This window comes from Balaenoptera physalus (assembly GCF_965194825.1).
Source record: "Balaenoptera physalus genome assembly, chromosome: 13".
NCBI classification, from domain to species: Eukaryota; Metazoa; Chordata; class Mammalia; order Artiodactyla; family Balaenopteridae; genus Balaenoptera; species Balaenoptera physalus.
Genome location: NC_138892.1, coordinates 82104845 through 82120661, shown reverse-complemented (window position 1 = coordinate 82120661; position 15817 = coordinate 82104845). Strand labels below are relative to the sequence as shown.

Genomic DNA, 15817 nt, shown 5'->3' with positions numbered 1-15817 from the left:
GTGGCTGAATGCTGGAAGGGTGATGGAAGGTGGTGGTTAGAGATGGTTTCTCTGAGGAAATCATGTTTACAATGAAATCTGAAGGGTCAATACGAAGAATTCACTAGGGGAAGGAGAAGTGGAAGAGCCTTCCAAAGAGAGGTGAAAGCAGAAGCAGAAGCTGTAGTGTGAAGAACAGAAAGGACAGGAGCAGGAGGCCAGTTAGACAGCTATTGCAGGAATCCAGGTAAGAAAGCTTGTTGGTTTGGACTAAGGCGGGTATGTAGAAGCAGAGAGAAGTAGATGATATCTGATTGCATATGGGAGAGGGTGAGAAAGTGGGAACTTTCAAGCATGATGCTAGATTTTTGGCTTAGGCACCTAGGTAGATGGTTGTACCATTCACTGACCAAGATTGGCAGGAAGACTGTGAATTCAGTTTTGGGCATGCTGAGTTTGAGATGCCGGTGAAATATTCTAGCTGCGATGTTAAGAAAACAAGTGGGCTCCCCCAGTAATGGCTGGATTAAAGCCCCTATTCCTATGATTTTATTGTGAGACATGAACTTAAAGCTGGGTCAAAATGAGGGCTTACTTTCATTCCAATGTCAGATCTATTAATGTAACTAAGGGTTATCCATTTCAAATTCAAGTACTTCCTGAGTCTGTCAAAAGTATATAGTGCTCTTTTTCCTTGCATTTTCCAAGATGGATGTCTAAATAGGTTTTTTCCAGCCAACCCTTTACCCTTTACTCTTCACTCATCATTCCACTCCACCCTTCTTTGTGATCAAAGTAAATAGTAAATTGTAAACTTAGAGCTTTACAGATTATAAAGAGCTATATAATAGTTATTACTCTTTAGTTACCTGAAATATCATATATCAGATGTTTCATTTAGGACATATATACAAAAAAGAATCTTTGTATTTCACAAAACTTGCTTAAAAAGGTATTAACCATATTTTCTTCCTAACAATTCCTAGGTTCTCTACATTCTTAAGGATAAGCTCCATCTATTAGAACATTACATAGACAGTCATGGATGCCAATATGCAGATTTCCTTAAAGAGATCTGAAATGGAGGCAGGGGAACTTCAGCTCCATTTGCAATGTTTTGTTTCATTTAAGAGGAAAGGTATGACTCTGAAGCAAATCTGTCAAATGTTGACATCTGTTAGTTCTGGGTGGTGGGTATATGACTTGTTTTGTTCTCTCTGTTTTATGATACTTCCATTTTTTTTCCCCACAAAAATCTGTGAATCCACAACCAAAAGAGACATAAAAGCAATTAATTCAGAAGCAATTTCAAATGTCACATATCTATTTTCTGTTATATATGTACTGCACTCATATACATGGCATTTTTTTTATTTAACAAGTTTCATTGCTTTGGGGTACTTAATTTGTATGAAATTAATGACCCTTATCCAAAGCTCCACTTTGTTAGCAGAATGAGTGCTATTACAGAAGGCAATAATTTATTGGAGTGGGGTTTTGCTAAAGGCAAGAACAAAGCTTTATACCTTTAGGTGGGAATAAATTATAGCTTCATACAAATGTACTTACTAATAAATCAAAGAGGAAATTAAGGGAAGTAAATCTATGACCCAAATGCAGACTAGTTTAATGGGATGCTTTTCAGAGATTTTTCAAGGAGTACCAGCAAATCCCTTTAGATTTGCAGCAATAAACAAAATGTTGTATGGTGCTTAAGGGTCGAAACACAAGCCTACGTGTCTATTCTTCAGAGGGAAATGTTTTCTGCTTATGTAAAATAACTCAGAGAGAAGGCGTAAAGAAAATATCAAAGACAGGTCAAGGAAGCTGATAATTGCTTTAAAGATGAATGTTATGCAGATAGAGGTAAAGGCTAACACAGATATCTTGCTGTTAATCCATCCAAATGATTAAAAGTAATAAAACACATCAAGTGTGGCATTTTGTTCCAAATGACTGTGGATTCATATTGTAGAAAGAAACTGGTTTTGGACACCATTCTGATTTCTCACAGAATAATTTATACTTTGAAATATATTACTAATTTAAGAAGATTAAGTGTTGTAATCTGTTTACATTCTTATCCATTTTTCCACTGCTTCATTTAGGCACTCTTTTCTTTAATATCTTTCCATTAATTTGCTGGCATAAGCAGCTGATAAATTATTTTTTGTCACTGCTGTTTGCTCACTATTTTAATCAGAAGCTTGTCTGTGCTCCTCCAAGTCTCATAAATATAACTAACAGTTGTGTTCCTCTTAATACCTATAGCACTGTCTTCACCAAAGATGAGGTTAGGCCCCACAGTATGAACTTCCAGCAAAAAGGCAACTCTCATTATTTTGGTATAGGGTAACAGTTAAGAGAAATAAGTACACTGTGCTCTGTAAAGAATCAAAGTTGAACTGCCAAGTGCCTTAGGCATCTGTCCTTAGAAAAAGTACCATGCTATTCCATCCTTGGAGTTAAGTCCAGACTGGAATGGGTCTACTGTGATAGAGAAATACCACAAAGGATCCAATGTGACCCATATCATTTTGGGGCATGTCAAAACCAAGTTACATAGCTTTTCTTTGGGGGAGGCAGCATGCAGGTGGGAAAAAAGTGAGCTAGAGAGTAAAAATGATCTGGATTTAACCTCTGAGACTCCCTGTATAACTCTGGGCAAGTAAACTGAACCTCTGTAAAATATGAATAAGAATCCTCACTGGGTACATGTAAGCATGTACGTGAAAGTAACATACATGAGGTATCCAGTGGGCATCTACTACTAAATATTAATTTTCTTCCCTTACAGTATCACATCATAATGGGGTCTTTTGGCTCCACCTTTAAAATACTCAAAAAGAACCACAACTATGTGTCTCACTCCACCTTTCTTTTTTGGCCGCGCCGCATGGCATGTGGGATCTTAGTTCCCCGACCAGGGATGGAACCCACGCCCCCTGCAGTGGAAGTGTGGAGTCTTAACCACTGGACCGCCAGGGAAATCCCTGTCCACCTTTAATCACTTCTGTGCCTATCGTGCCTGATCTCTGATTTACTCATTTTGGGGGCCCCTGATTTTTATAATCACAGAGATCATGGAGGAACAAAATATTATCCAGTCTTCTAAGAAGGACCCTTCCTAAATAACCTGAAAATTATGACCTGCTGTATTTTTAAGAACCTCTAAAGGGACTTACAATCACCACTGGTAACTCATTACATTAATTTAAATTCCTTATAAACAAATTCCTACTAATGTCTAAATGATGCATTGAAGTTCCTTTCCTATCTTACTTTGTGAATACGATAAATTACAGACCCATCATACAACATTCCTTGAAATATGAAAACTGTAATCATGCTCCTTCCATCAGGCTCCACTTCAGGCCAAGAAAATGATATCACTGTTACCAAAGTGTCTATGTATTAATTAATAGAAATTCACCACACAGCTTAATAGCCGGAAAAGAAAATGGGCTTTGAGGGTCTGTTATATACACTTATTAGCTATGGGGACCTTAGGCAAGTTACTTAACCTCTCTGAGCTTCATTTTCTACATCTGTAAAATGAGGATAATATATCTTAAAGAATTTTTTATTTAAAGGGTTAAATTAAATGAAATAATGTAGATATTCAAAATATAGTCACTATTGTCATCTTAAAATAAAACGAAGGCTGAAGAGAAAAAACAAAAACAAAAACCAAACACATACCATGTTTACTGCATCTTGATCGAAAGGGTTCCATTCTATATTCTGAGGATAGTGGGCCAGAACTTTGGATTTGAATGTTCTTCTCAAAGGACTCTGGTCAAAATTTTCACCTACAACAGATAATTAGTAATTAGTTAATATCTAGAATTTTTTCAAAAGCATGTCATAGTTTTATTTTTATTTTGTATATATACTGACTGATAATGTTGAAATCTGATTCAATTTCTACCTCGAATAGTCTCAGTTGTAAATTTTTCAATGGACAACTGAAAAGGAACTGTTAATAAGAGATCTGCATTTAAAAGTTCAGAATCTGAATTTTAAAATCTTGGCTACACAACTGATACTAAAAATCAAGACATGCTAAAATAATCCTTGCTGTAACCTAATTACTGTCCTCATTTCAACATGTGGTGACCAAAAAAAAAAAAAAAAAAATCTATTTGGAAACATTTAACTCACTAAAGAAACATCTCAAATTAAGCTAATTATACTTCTTAAGATCCTGAAATTTTGTACATGGATAGACTGAATGCTGCAGTGCCCAAAGGAGGCAACTTTGCTTGAGTTCCCACAAAAATCTCTGGTAAATTTGACTGCATCTCCATGCTTTTACAAGTAACATTATTAACAGAATCAGAAACATCATTACTGAGTTGTCTGGTTTAGCAGACAGAACACATTAAGCACACTAACCTCTGAAAAGAAACAAGCTATTCTAAGCCAATTTCATCACCTGTTAAAATTCTGGAAAGGTAAAAGGCTATCCTTTGATTATTATATATAAGAAAATTCAGTAATAACTGTTAGCTCAGTTCTTTATGTCCTTGACCAAATTAACTCCCATGAGACCTGTTACCTCCAAATGCCTTACTTTCACAAAATATTTTAATATGGATGGATCTTAAATTCTCAGTGTCAAAAAGTTGAGATTAAGGAATTAGAAGACCTTGGGAGCAATACCATTCTGTCTCCTGTGTTCTTTCTACTTGTTAAGTTCTAAGTAAGTACAAAACACAAGCTGATGTATCAAAAGATAAATGCCACCTACCAGTATTTGTACAAATAAAAATATCATAAAGCAATTCATGAGTCATATCTGGACACCTAGTTAGACTCAGTTTCCATCTCTGGTAAAAATATAAAAGACGTATACTAAAACACCTTTCAGTGCAAAACTTATCAGATCACAGGAGGGAAAAGTCACACTGTAAAATCTTGTTGGAGACTGCAATATAAAATACACAGGAGCGTTTTTGAATAAAGGCACATAATTTAAATAGATTTACTGAAGCAACTAACCTTTTACTTCTAATTTAAGCCCTTGGCTAATGATCATTTTCCTTTGGATTCCTCTTACTTATTTGGGCAAGCACTTCATCTCTATGTCTTTCTACCTCATATTTCCATCTTCTAAGAGATAGAGAGCTTTCACTTCTAGAAGAGAAGCTGTCAAAGGCATTCCTAAGGAAAGTTTATCAATTTCTGCACCATGCCTCTAGGGTATGGGAAAGTCAATGGAAAATGTGAAACCATCCATGGGTCACTACATCTGAAGAAAGGAGTCAGGGCTCATGGTTGATTTCAAAAAGGGTAAATGGTATCTTTAAGCTGGTACTAGATTCTCATGCAAACGCTAAGAAGTTTTAGATTATTTACTTCTTCATTAAAAAAAGAAAGGTTACTTTTCACTTCAAGTCCGAGAAAAAGAAAAACAAAAATTCTCTCCTGGTTCTAAGGTTTATGCTGCTGACTGTGCTAGTGACATAGCAACGGGATATCCTCAGATAATACCCAGCCATCAAGAAACCCTCTCCTTCGCCCACCCTCAAATACCAAAAATGCTTATTTTATCATTCACAAATGTAAATAAAATAGGAAATACTGCAGGAGCAGAAGAAACAGCATATAATGCAGGATGTAACTCCTTGCAACACTTACCTTTTAATGAATTCCTGCCTCAGTTTGGTTAAAATAGTAACACTATCTTCATTCATATATCAAGTTACTAATGGGTCGGGAAATAAATCAGAAAAGTCATGACACTGCCATTTTCAGTGTAATTGTCCTGTTAAGGAAGGAACACCACACCCTCTTGAGGCACAATGAATCAACCAGAAGAGAGAGAAGGAAAACCACCTCCAGGGAAAAAGAATTTCACAAAAACAAAAACCCACCAAACAGAAATACAAATCTAACAAAAGAAAAACAGAACCACCACCACCACCATCACTTCTTATGAGACTGCTTTAAAAGGGGGGAAGATCATTGCTATATACACAGCTGTCTTGGCAAATATTATTTTGAAGAAAATTTGGAGAAAATCTGAGTGATAATTCTGATAACACTGTTAAGGATTCAGAAGTGAGTAAATGCAGCTACTCCTACTAGTACCAGTCAAAGAAGAGAATCTTGGAGATGCCTTTTGGAGGTGTGAGACAGAGCAACAACCTAACCTTTGCACTTTGAACCCATAAACCTCTAACGTAGAATTTATTGCTAGGACTTAGCAGGAAAAATGAATCAGTCTAAGAATTTGGATTCCCAGGAAATGGAAATTACATAAGTATGCTTTACTTAACTTAAAATCCACCTTTTAAACATTATCCTGAAATAAACAAGGATTATAAATTTGTGCAAATATTAATATCCCCCACGACAACTACAAGTGGACTTAATTTCAAGTAATATTGCCAAGTAACCTCCTACTGACCTTAAGCTACAATTAAGACTCTCCTCCTAAGAAAATAGGACATATCTGCCAAGAGAGCTTAAACACTAATGAATAAGTAATTTCTTCAAGGCTTGAAGCAAATGAGGTCTTTACAAAAATTAAGATGCAAATGAGAGAACAGAAATACAAAATAATATCTTTTTTTTTGCCTAAGCAAAACTGAATAAAGAAGCAATTTGATGGGCTTGGGATGAATTAAAATAATAATTTCTAACACCTCAACTTTTATTTTTATTTTTACCTGAAGTCGTATTTGCAGCATCTTGGCTCTTGCCATGACGATCTGCTTCTAGCCATTGGTACAAAACTACATAATGTAACAGAAACAAAAAAGCTTTATGAACAAAGAAACACAAACAAACAAAAAAGCAAAAATGACTGTGAAGAATGGAAAATGAGAATTAAAAAATTAAACAAAAGCAATTAAACATGAGACATTAACATCAACGGAACATAGCTTAACACTAATAGTACGTAGCTTATAAGCTATTAGTAATAAGAAAGGAAAGAGAATAGGTAATTGTATTTTAATGTAATAAGCGAAATGCTATTGAAACATCTGTAACAGTTATTCATATGGGAAAAAGTACACACTTTTCTTAATGCTAATTTAAAGAGAAATATCAGGAGAAAGCTAATGTTTCTATAGTCAGATATAATAAAATATGGTAGCAAGACCAAATGGACTAAATGACCAACTATGGAAATTGCATCCCAATTTCTGCAAACCTATCAGAATGGCTGAAGTCCAAAAAACTGACTATACCAAATGCTGACAAGTACGCAAAGAGACAGAACTCTCGTAAATTGGTGGTGGTAATGCAAAAAGGTAGAGCCACTTAGGAAAGACAGTTTGCAGTTTCTTACAAGGCTAAACATAGTCCTACTACATGATCCTATAACCCCAGTCTAATCAGAGAGAGAAACATAATACAAATTTCAAGAGGAGCAACCTACAATATACCTGATGAATACTTGTCAAAACTGTCAAGGTCATCAAAAACAAGTAAGGTCTGAGAAACTGTCATAGCCGAGAGGAGCCTAAGGAGACAAGACAACTGAATGTAATGTGGTATCCTGGATGGGTTCCTCCAACAGCAAAAGGACATTAAGTAAACAAAAGGAAATCTGAATGGAGTATAGACTTTAGTTAACAATAATGTATCACATTGATTCATTAATTGCAACACAAGCATCCTACTACCCTAGGATGTTAATGACAGGGAAAACTGTGCATGGAGGGAGGTGTGGTGGGGTGTATATGGGAACTCTCTTATTATCTTCTCAATTTTTCTGTAAATCTAAAACTGTTCTAAAAATCAAGTCTGTTTTTAAAAATTACATTCCAATATTTAATGTAAGGGCAAAAACATATATTATATCCAATCTTATAAGTAGTCTACCTTTTGTAAAGGCTAACACAGATATCTCGCTGTTAATCCCTCCAAATGATTAAAAGTAATAAAACACATCAAGTGTGGCATTTTGTTCCAAATGACTGTGGATTCATATTGTAGTAAGAAACTAGTTTTGGACACCATTCTGATTTCTCACAGAATAATTTATACTTTGAAATATATTACTAATTTAAGAAGATTAAGTGTTGTAATCTGTTTACATTCTTATCCATTTTTCCACTGCTTCATTTAGGCACTCTTTTCTTTAATATCTTTCCATTAATTTGCTGGCATAAGCAGCTGATAAATTATTTTCTGTCACTGTTGTTTGCTCACTATTTTAATCAGAAGCTTGTCTGTGCTCCTCCAAGTCTCATAAATATAACAAACAGTTGTGTTCATCTTAATACCTATAGCACTGTCTTCACCAAAGATGAGCCTAGGCCCCACAGTATGAACTTCTAGCAAAATGGCAACTCTCGTTATTTTGGTATAGGGTAACAGTTAAGAGAAATAAGCTATGCAAACACAAGCTCAAGTTTGCTCGGTACAGAGATTCCATTAGTCAACTATCCTCTTATGTACTATTAACTAAGAAGTATCAACTCTTGGGGAAAAGTTTACTACAATGAGGACACAGGCTATTAAAAAATTCACACTAGAGCTCTGTAACTTAGAAGCTTTGAAGGGTGTGTAAACTTCTGTATGTCTCAGAGATGTCAGAGTCTTTCCTTTAAAGAGCCAAATAATGATCACTGTAGGGTCCGAATAGCCGGGGAACCTTCCTATCCACATCTCAAAGGTCTGAATGATCCCAAGAGAGTAGCACAGGCTAAGCTTCTACTTTTGGATGCTATTTATCTATTCACAGATATTGTGAGAGTTCTAGATCCCAAACAAGGTTTGCAGAAATTTTCTATGCTCTCCCTCCACAAAACAACAAAAACAGGGCTGGGAAAGCTACCTATGGAACTCCTGAACTGAAGGAATAAAGGAACTGATTCATTATAAATGGCTAAGGGCACCCTGAAATCACGACGGAAGTTATTTGGATCTTTAGGGACAGCCAGAACTGTGAACTGACATCCATCTATCATCAGGGATAGATGACCCAAAATAGACCTCTGAACAGCCACAAAAATACACCCAGTGTGCAAAGCCCTTGGTTGAGGGTGCCCCAGTGGGCACACAAGTCAGTGCACTCCTCCACTCCTCCAGGTTACTGCATACTCCTGGGAGGCAATATTGTTACAACTGGGACTAACATGAAAGAAGTGGAGAAGCAGACCTCACTCACTGAATATACACTACAGGCGTTTCCTCTTTCTGGGTCACAGGAGTAACAACTACTAATTAGAGTAGTAGCAGAGTAGGGTAGTATTAGATTACTTACTCCAAGTGACACAAATATCTCCCCATTTAGAAAAGCAATCATGAATTTTACAAATGATGCTGAATATCCCCCTTACAGAAATGAGACACAAAGTAGGGAAACGAATCCATTCAATGGTCTGATAATTCTGCCTAGCTCTTATTTAAAGCCTATCCTGCCCTGTTTAAGGTGTAAACTCTTGGCTGTGTTCAGAGTATCACTGCCATTATATTTACCAATTACTTCATATAGCCTTTGTTTCTGGTTTTACTGGACAAAAAGAAAAAATATGAAAGCTATTCCAGATCATTTTACTCTGGCCAGTTATATGGAGAATGGTACATAAGCAAAAATAATTTTAACAGATTTGAGATTCAATTATTTTATTACTGCCTCCAGATTACCAAAATCCAATTAACTATGGCCTAAATAATTCAGAGAATTTCCAGTGATATAAGTGCATCTGCTTCATGCAAAGCTATAATGTGAATCACCATTAGACCCAATTTGGATTTCAAAGTCTACTTTACAGCACATATGTTTAAAAAGATAATGTATAACTATAAAAGAAATGTAACAAATATTTTTACTTAACATACTAGAATGTATACGGGCAGGTCTAGAAGGACTGAGCTCTAAAAATTTCTTAACTCTCATAAAGTTTCTGAAATATGTCATATTACAAAGAATCTAATCCTCTTCTTACTTTGTAGATGATGTTAGAATACCAAAAATATACCTCTTCTCCCTGTGGCTGGGAGCACAAGATCTGGCCTTTTGGTAGCTCTATGCTTCCTCTCAATTGGAACTAAGAGTAAGGGACCCTGCCCCCAGCTCCAAGTCACTGGTGAGGATTTCTATAGTCTGTGCATGAGGTTGCAAGTAGAGGGAGATCTGTGAACCTTGGAGCTATTTCTCAGGCTGAGATACCCTGTTACATATTTCTTCACTCATCTCCTCTCTGAACCTTCCCACTCCTAGGGCCCCAGTGAGTTCCCTCCCTTGTTGTCCATTTCCACCACAGTCTATTTCTGAACAGGGTATTTCTCCACAAAACAAGGCCAAGTCTCCCAATACTTCCCTATGCTCCTGTCCCTGAAGGATATCACTGAAGTCTAGACGCATTAAAGAAAGTTTGCTGATAGGAATAATGAAAACAGAAGGGAAGTTGAAACAGGTAATCTCTTCTGCCCTGTCCCTTTTTCACTGTGTTCCTTTTCTCTCTAAAGGTAAAGTTAAAACACACACACACACACACACACACACACACACACACACACACACGGACAGAATACTCACAGTGAGTAATTTTTCCTCAGTATTTTGATAAAGGTGAGAGGAGGAAATGGAGATACTATGGATGCTGCCTAAGAAGTCCATGCTGAGGCAAAGAAAAAGGGATGATATGGTGGTGAGGTAACTCTTCTCCTTCCCATGTCTAACACTACAGGTCTCCAAATGTCTATCTCCAAAGACCCAGCCTGAATTAGTATGAGCGGGAGTTGGGAGAGGGACTACTAGGCAGCAGTGGGTCCTACAAGAGACTGACCAGGGAAAGAGAAAGGGGGGTGGGTGAGGAGGGGTGGGCACCTTCATGGTGGCAACTAAAATAAAGGGGCACTCCTGTGACATTCACAAAAAGACATCTCCTGCACATGTGCTATCTCTACACCACAGTAAGCTGTCCCCTTCGAAGCACATCCCCAGGAGGCTGCATATTCACTATTCATTCTGATAATTCTACAACCATTTAGACATCTCTGAGCAGGCGACGTATACGCAGAGACTTGATGAAGTAGTAGCCATCACATAGTTAACACACAGAGCTTACTATAGGCAGGTGTTATTCTAAGTGCTCTACATATATTAACCCATTTCATCATCATAATTACTCTATGAAGTAGGTCCCATTATGGTTCTCATTTTACAGATGTAGAAACTGAGGCACAAAAAGGTTAAATAACTTGCTCAGGTCAGATAACGAGGAAATTCAAACCTAAGCAGTCTGACTCCAGAGTCTGTGCTCTTAATTCTATGTAAGACGTCATCTCAGGAAAGCGTATTTCAGGCAAGGGAAATAGCAAGTGGACAGTCCCTGTGGTACAAGTGAGCTTGTACCAGGTGAGATGCAGCAAGACCAGGACACCGATGCGTCTGAGTGAGGTGGTGGAAAATGAAGTCAGAGAGATAGCCAGGAGCTAGATAAAACAGGACCTTGTAGGCTGTGGTGCGGACTTTTGATTTTATACTAAGTATCATGGGAAGTAACTGGAGTGTCTTAAACAGAGAAGTGACTTTGTTTTAAAAAGATCACCCTGGCAGCTGAGAGAACAGACTGTAGTGGTCAAGGGTAGATGCAAAGAAATCAGTTAGGAGCTTCTGCAGCAGTCCAGGCAAGAGATGATGGCAGTACGGATTAGAGAGTGCTAGGGTGGTGAGAAGTGATAAGATTCTAAATACATTCTGAAGGCATAAAATATTATATATGATTTGCTGATGGATTAGATGTGAGAGAAACGAATAGTCAAGAAGGATATCATGATACCATGGGTTTTGGTCTAAGCACCTGGATGAATAGGGTAGCTATTTACTGAAACAAGGGACAATGGAGAAGACAGGGATTTTACTGTGGGGAGGAGGGCTGTCAGGGAGCTGGAATGAAGAATTCAGTTTTGGATACGTTAACTCTGAGATGCCTATTAAATATCCAAGAGAAGTTTTTGAATAAGCATTTAGATATATGAATTTAAATTCAGGGGAAAAGTTAGAAACATAAAAAGGACGGTATTTAACATCACAGGGCTGGGTAAGATCACTTAGGAAATGACTGTAGATGAAGAGAGGAAGCCTGGGGTCAGACCTAGGGGGACTCAAGCAACACTGAGAGGCTGGGAAGAGGATGAGGAACTGGCAAAAAGGTAAATGAGAAAAAGCAGTCAGTAAGGTAAGAGAAAACCAGAAGCATCACGGAAGCCAAGTTAAAGAAAATGTTTTAACAAGGACGGTGCTGACAACAGGAAGTCACTGTGACCTTGACAAAGAGATTTCTGTGTGGTGTGGGGGTGAAAACCTGTCTGGCGTTGTTCGAAGAAAGACTGCAAAGAGAGGAAGTCGAGGCAGAGAGCATAATCAACTCTTCTGAGGAGTTCTGCTGGAAAGATGATAAAGGGATGATATTGGAGGAGAATGTGGGGTTGAGGGAAGGGTTTCAGGTTTTGTTTTGTTAAAGACAGGAGGATGTTAACTCATTCAAGCCACATTTCCAGTGTGCCTACACTATGCCAGGCACAGTGACTGATGCTCTAGGTCTGGTCAGGACGGTCCAGTCCTCTGAGGGTCTCTCGCTCTCCTGTCTTGCCTTCCTAATTCTACACAGAGAGCTGGTTTGCCCATTCCATGCTACATTATGGCTGATACAGGGTGTACTCCCCAGGCAACCACACTTCCTATCCCCAGCACACAGCTTACCTACTTTATCCTTGTAAGCCTTTATGAAACAGAACAGGACCCTCTGAAGCCCTCCCAGGTACAAATCCTTTCCATGTCACCCATTTCTTGTTGGCAGGAAATAGGCTTCATTCAGCTTCCTTGACCTTCCCTGAATCCCAAAGGGCAGATTCAAACAGTTGCTTATCAGGGAAGGGAGAGAATGCAGAAACAAAGGAGGAGCAGTCAAGAAAGAGCAGTGCAGCCACAGGGCAGGGTCCTGGTTCCATCACAAGGAATACACTTAACAAAATACCTTTGAGTTCTTCTGCAGGAACTAAGGCCCCCACCCAGGTGGAGGATGGTAACTTCAGGCTGAGCACAAGAGTCCTGGAACACTGCCCTGTTACCTTACCACCAACCAATCAGAAGAAAGTCTGCACACAGTGGAAGAGAACAAAGACTCTGACGCCCTCCTCAAATAATTCTCCCTTTAAAAATTTCATGGTAGAGCAGAGTCTTTGGAGTTGGTTTTCAGACATGAGTCCGCTTTCTCCCCAGGTTGCTGGCCTCCTGAATAAAGCAACCTTTCCATTCCTACCAGCACTTGTCTCTCAAGTATTGGCTTTCAAGCATCAAGCGCCAAACCTGAGTTTGATAACATTTATACAGGACACGGAATCCACGAGGGACTGCATTCTCTCCACTTTATCTTTTCTCCCTCTGGCACTCCTTGAAACAGTCCCAAACCATTCTCACTTGAATAAGCCATGCCAATTATCTTAGCACCAGTGAACAGCTATTACAGATCCTGGATTTATGACAGACAGCAGGTGCTCACCAACATCCATGTTCTCCTCTCCTTCCCAATATCCTTGCATCTGGGTGGGGGCCAAAAGACTATTTCTTACCAATGAAATGCGAGCAGAAGTGATGGGTGTCACCTCCAGCTTGAGGCACACAACCTGTCTTTCTTCTGCTACTCATCAGCTAAATGCAAATGGAAATGGGGCCTTAAAGACGGGAAGGCCACACATGGAAGAAACCTGGCTCACTGAATGCCTCTGCAAAACAGAGCCCCTTCCCATCTTGGCCTACATTAGACTAAACAATGAATGAGAAATAAGCTTCTATTGTTCTGAGCCACTGATAGTCTAGGGTTGTTATTACAACAGTTAGCTATTTTTATATTTCTGGATTAGCCTGAATTTTAATTTGTGTTAGTTTTGACCTTCTGATTATAATGCCAATCCCTGACTATACTGCACCTTCTTTTCCTTGGTAATGCTCTACATTGCCTGTTACTGTGCTCAAATGCATGATGAGTATAGTTCTTCAAATATGGGATAAAATTTGCCCATTTTCTATGGATGCTCTCTACCTTTCATAGAAGAAGCCATATACCCACCACTAAGCTACTAATCAAGACCACAGGTTCTAACTCACGATGGGCCTATTAGCCTTTCTAAATCTACAACCTCTAAAATCCAGTTGGCGATCTTGCAGGTGTGGGCTGCTGGTCACAAAGGGAATCAAGCAAAAGAAGCTGGAGGGATCTCTGAAAATTCATAGACACTACTGAAAAATGTTCATCAATAAAGAAACCTGAATTCTGGTAATCTTAAAAGTTTATTTTGATTAAGATCTTAATAAAAGTACATCAACATCCATCCAGTAAGCTGTGAATTTCTAAGAGACTCATAATATATTTCCTTCTTTATTGCATCAAATTTAAAGAGCCATACTTTATTTAGTTAACATTAAATATAAATACACTTCAATTACTGAAGTTTATTCACTGGGAACCAAAGGAGTACACAATACAGATATTCTGTTTCAAACTCAGCTGGAGGTACCCAATTTAATTCTGTCCCTAACCACCTTAGTGCAGGCATTATCCACTAGAGGGCATGGTTCCCAATAAGACTGCCCTGATTTCAGAGATTCCGCAGGCCATCTGCACTTCTCACAGACTGGCAATACATTTGGAAGTTCCCACAAACCCCTCTAGTTTGACAATTTATAACTCACAGAACTCAGGAAAGTGTTATACTTATGATTATAGTTTTATTACAAGGGATACAAATCAGAAGGACCAGACAAATGAAGATACACACAGGGTGAGGTCTGGGAAGGACTGCAGAATTTTCACACTCTCTCCTTGTGGAGTCAGGGTGTGTTACACACCACCTCACCCCCTCAACAATGTGTTCATCAACCAGGAAGCTCCACTAAGCTTTGGTGTCTAAAGTTTGGGGCTCGACTGGGAGCCTGAACCAAGATGGCGGAGTAGAAGGACGTGCTTTCACTCCCTCTTGTGAGAACACCAGAATCACAACTAGCTGCTGGACAATCATCGACAGGAAGACACTGGAACTCACCAAAAAAGATACCCCACATCCAAAGACAAAGGAGAAGCCACAATGAGATGGGAGGAGGGGCACAATCACAGCAAACTCAAATCCCATAACTGCTGGGTGGGTGACTCACAGACTGGAGAAAAATTAAACCACAGAAGTCCACCCACTGGAGTGAAGGTTCTGAGCCCCATGTCAGGCTTCCCAACCTGGGGGTCCGGCAACGGGAGGAGGAATTCCTAGAGAATCAGACTTTGAAGGCTAGTGGGATTTGATTGCAGGACGTTGACAAGACTGGGGGAAACAGAGACTCCACTCTCGGAGGGCACACACAAAGTAGTGTGTGCATCGGGACCCAGGGGAAGGAGCAGTGAACCCAGGGGAGACTGAACCAGACGTACCTGCTACTGTTAGAGGGTCTGCTGCGGAGGCGGGGGGTGGCTGTGTCTCACCGTGGGGACGGGGACACTGGCAGCAGAAGTTATGGGAAGTACTCCTTGGCGTGAGTCCACCCAGAGTCTGCCATTAGCCCCATCAAAGAGCCCAGGTAGGCTCCAGTGTTGGGTTGCCTCAGGCCAAACAACCAACAGGGAGGGAACCCAGCCCCACCCATCAGCAGTCAAGCGGATTAAAGTTTACTGAGCTCTGCCCAACAGAGCAACCCCAGCTCTACCCACCACCAGTCCCTACCATCAGGAAACCTGCACAAGTCTCTTAGATAGCCTCATCCACCAGAGGACAGACAGCAGAAGCAAGAAGAACTACAATCCTGCAGCCTGTGGAACAAAACTCACATTCACAGAAAGATAGACAAGATGAAAAGGCAGAGGGCTATGTACCAGATGAAGGA

At 39.2% G+C, this 15817-nt stretch overlaps 1 protein-coding gene and 2 long non-coding RNA genes across 12 annotated transcripts in view; 2 read left to right on the top strand and 1 right to left on the bottom strand.

Moving 5' to 3' along the window:
* Positions 1–15817, top strand: part of LOC309640733 — a 242823-nt gene that overhangs the window by 99019 nt on the left and 127987 nt on the right. The gene's annotated exons all lie outside the window — the stretch shown is intronic.
* Positions 1–15817, bottom strand: part of DENND5B (DENN domain containing 5B) — a 228545-nt gene that overhangs the window by 112174 nt on the left and 100554 nt on the right. For 5 of the 10 annotated variants that reach the window (XM_082419604.1, XM_082419613.1, XM_082419605.1 and 2 more), the window contains 2 exons: positions 6657–6722; positions 3682–3791 (listed from right to left, as the gene is read on the bottom strand). In XM_082419604.1, coding sequence (XP_082275730.1) covers positions 3682–3791; positions 6657–6722 — 176 coding nt within the window. The other 5 variants (XM_082419608.1, XM_082419610.1, XM_082419611.1 and 2 more) reach the window with 4 other exon arrangements.
* Positions 1–15817, top strand: part of LOC309640725 — a 104994-nt gene that overhangs the window by 22524 nt on the left and 66653 nt on the right. The gene's annotated exons all lie outside the window — the stretch shown is intronic.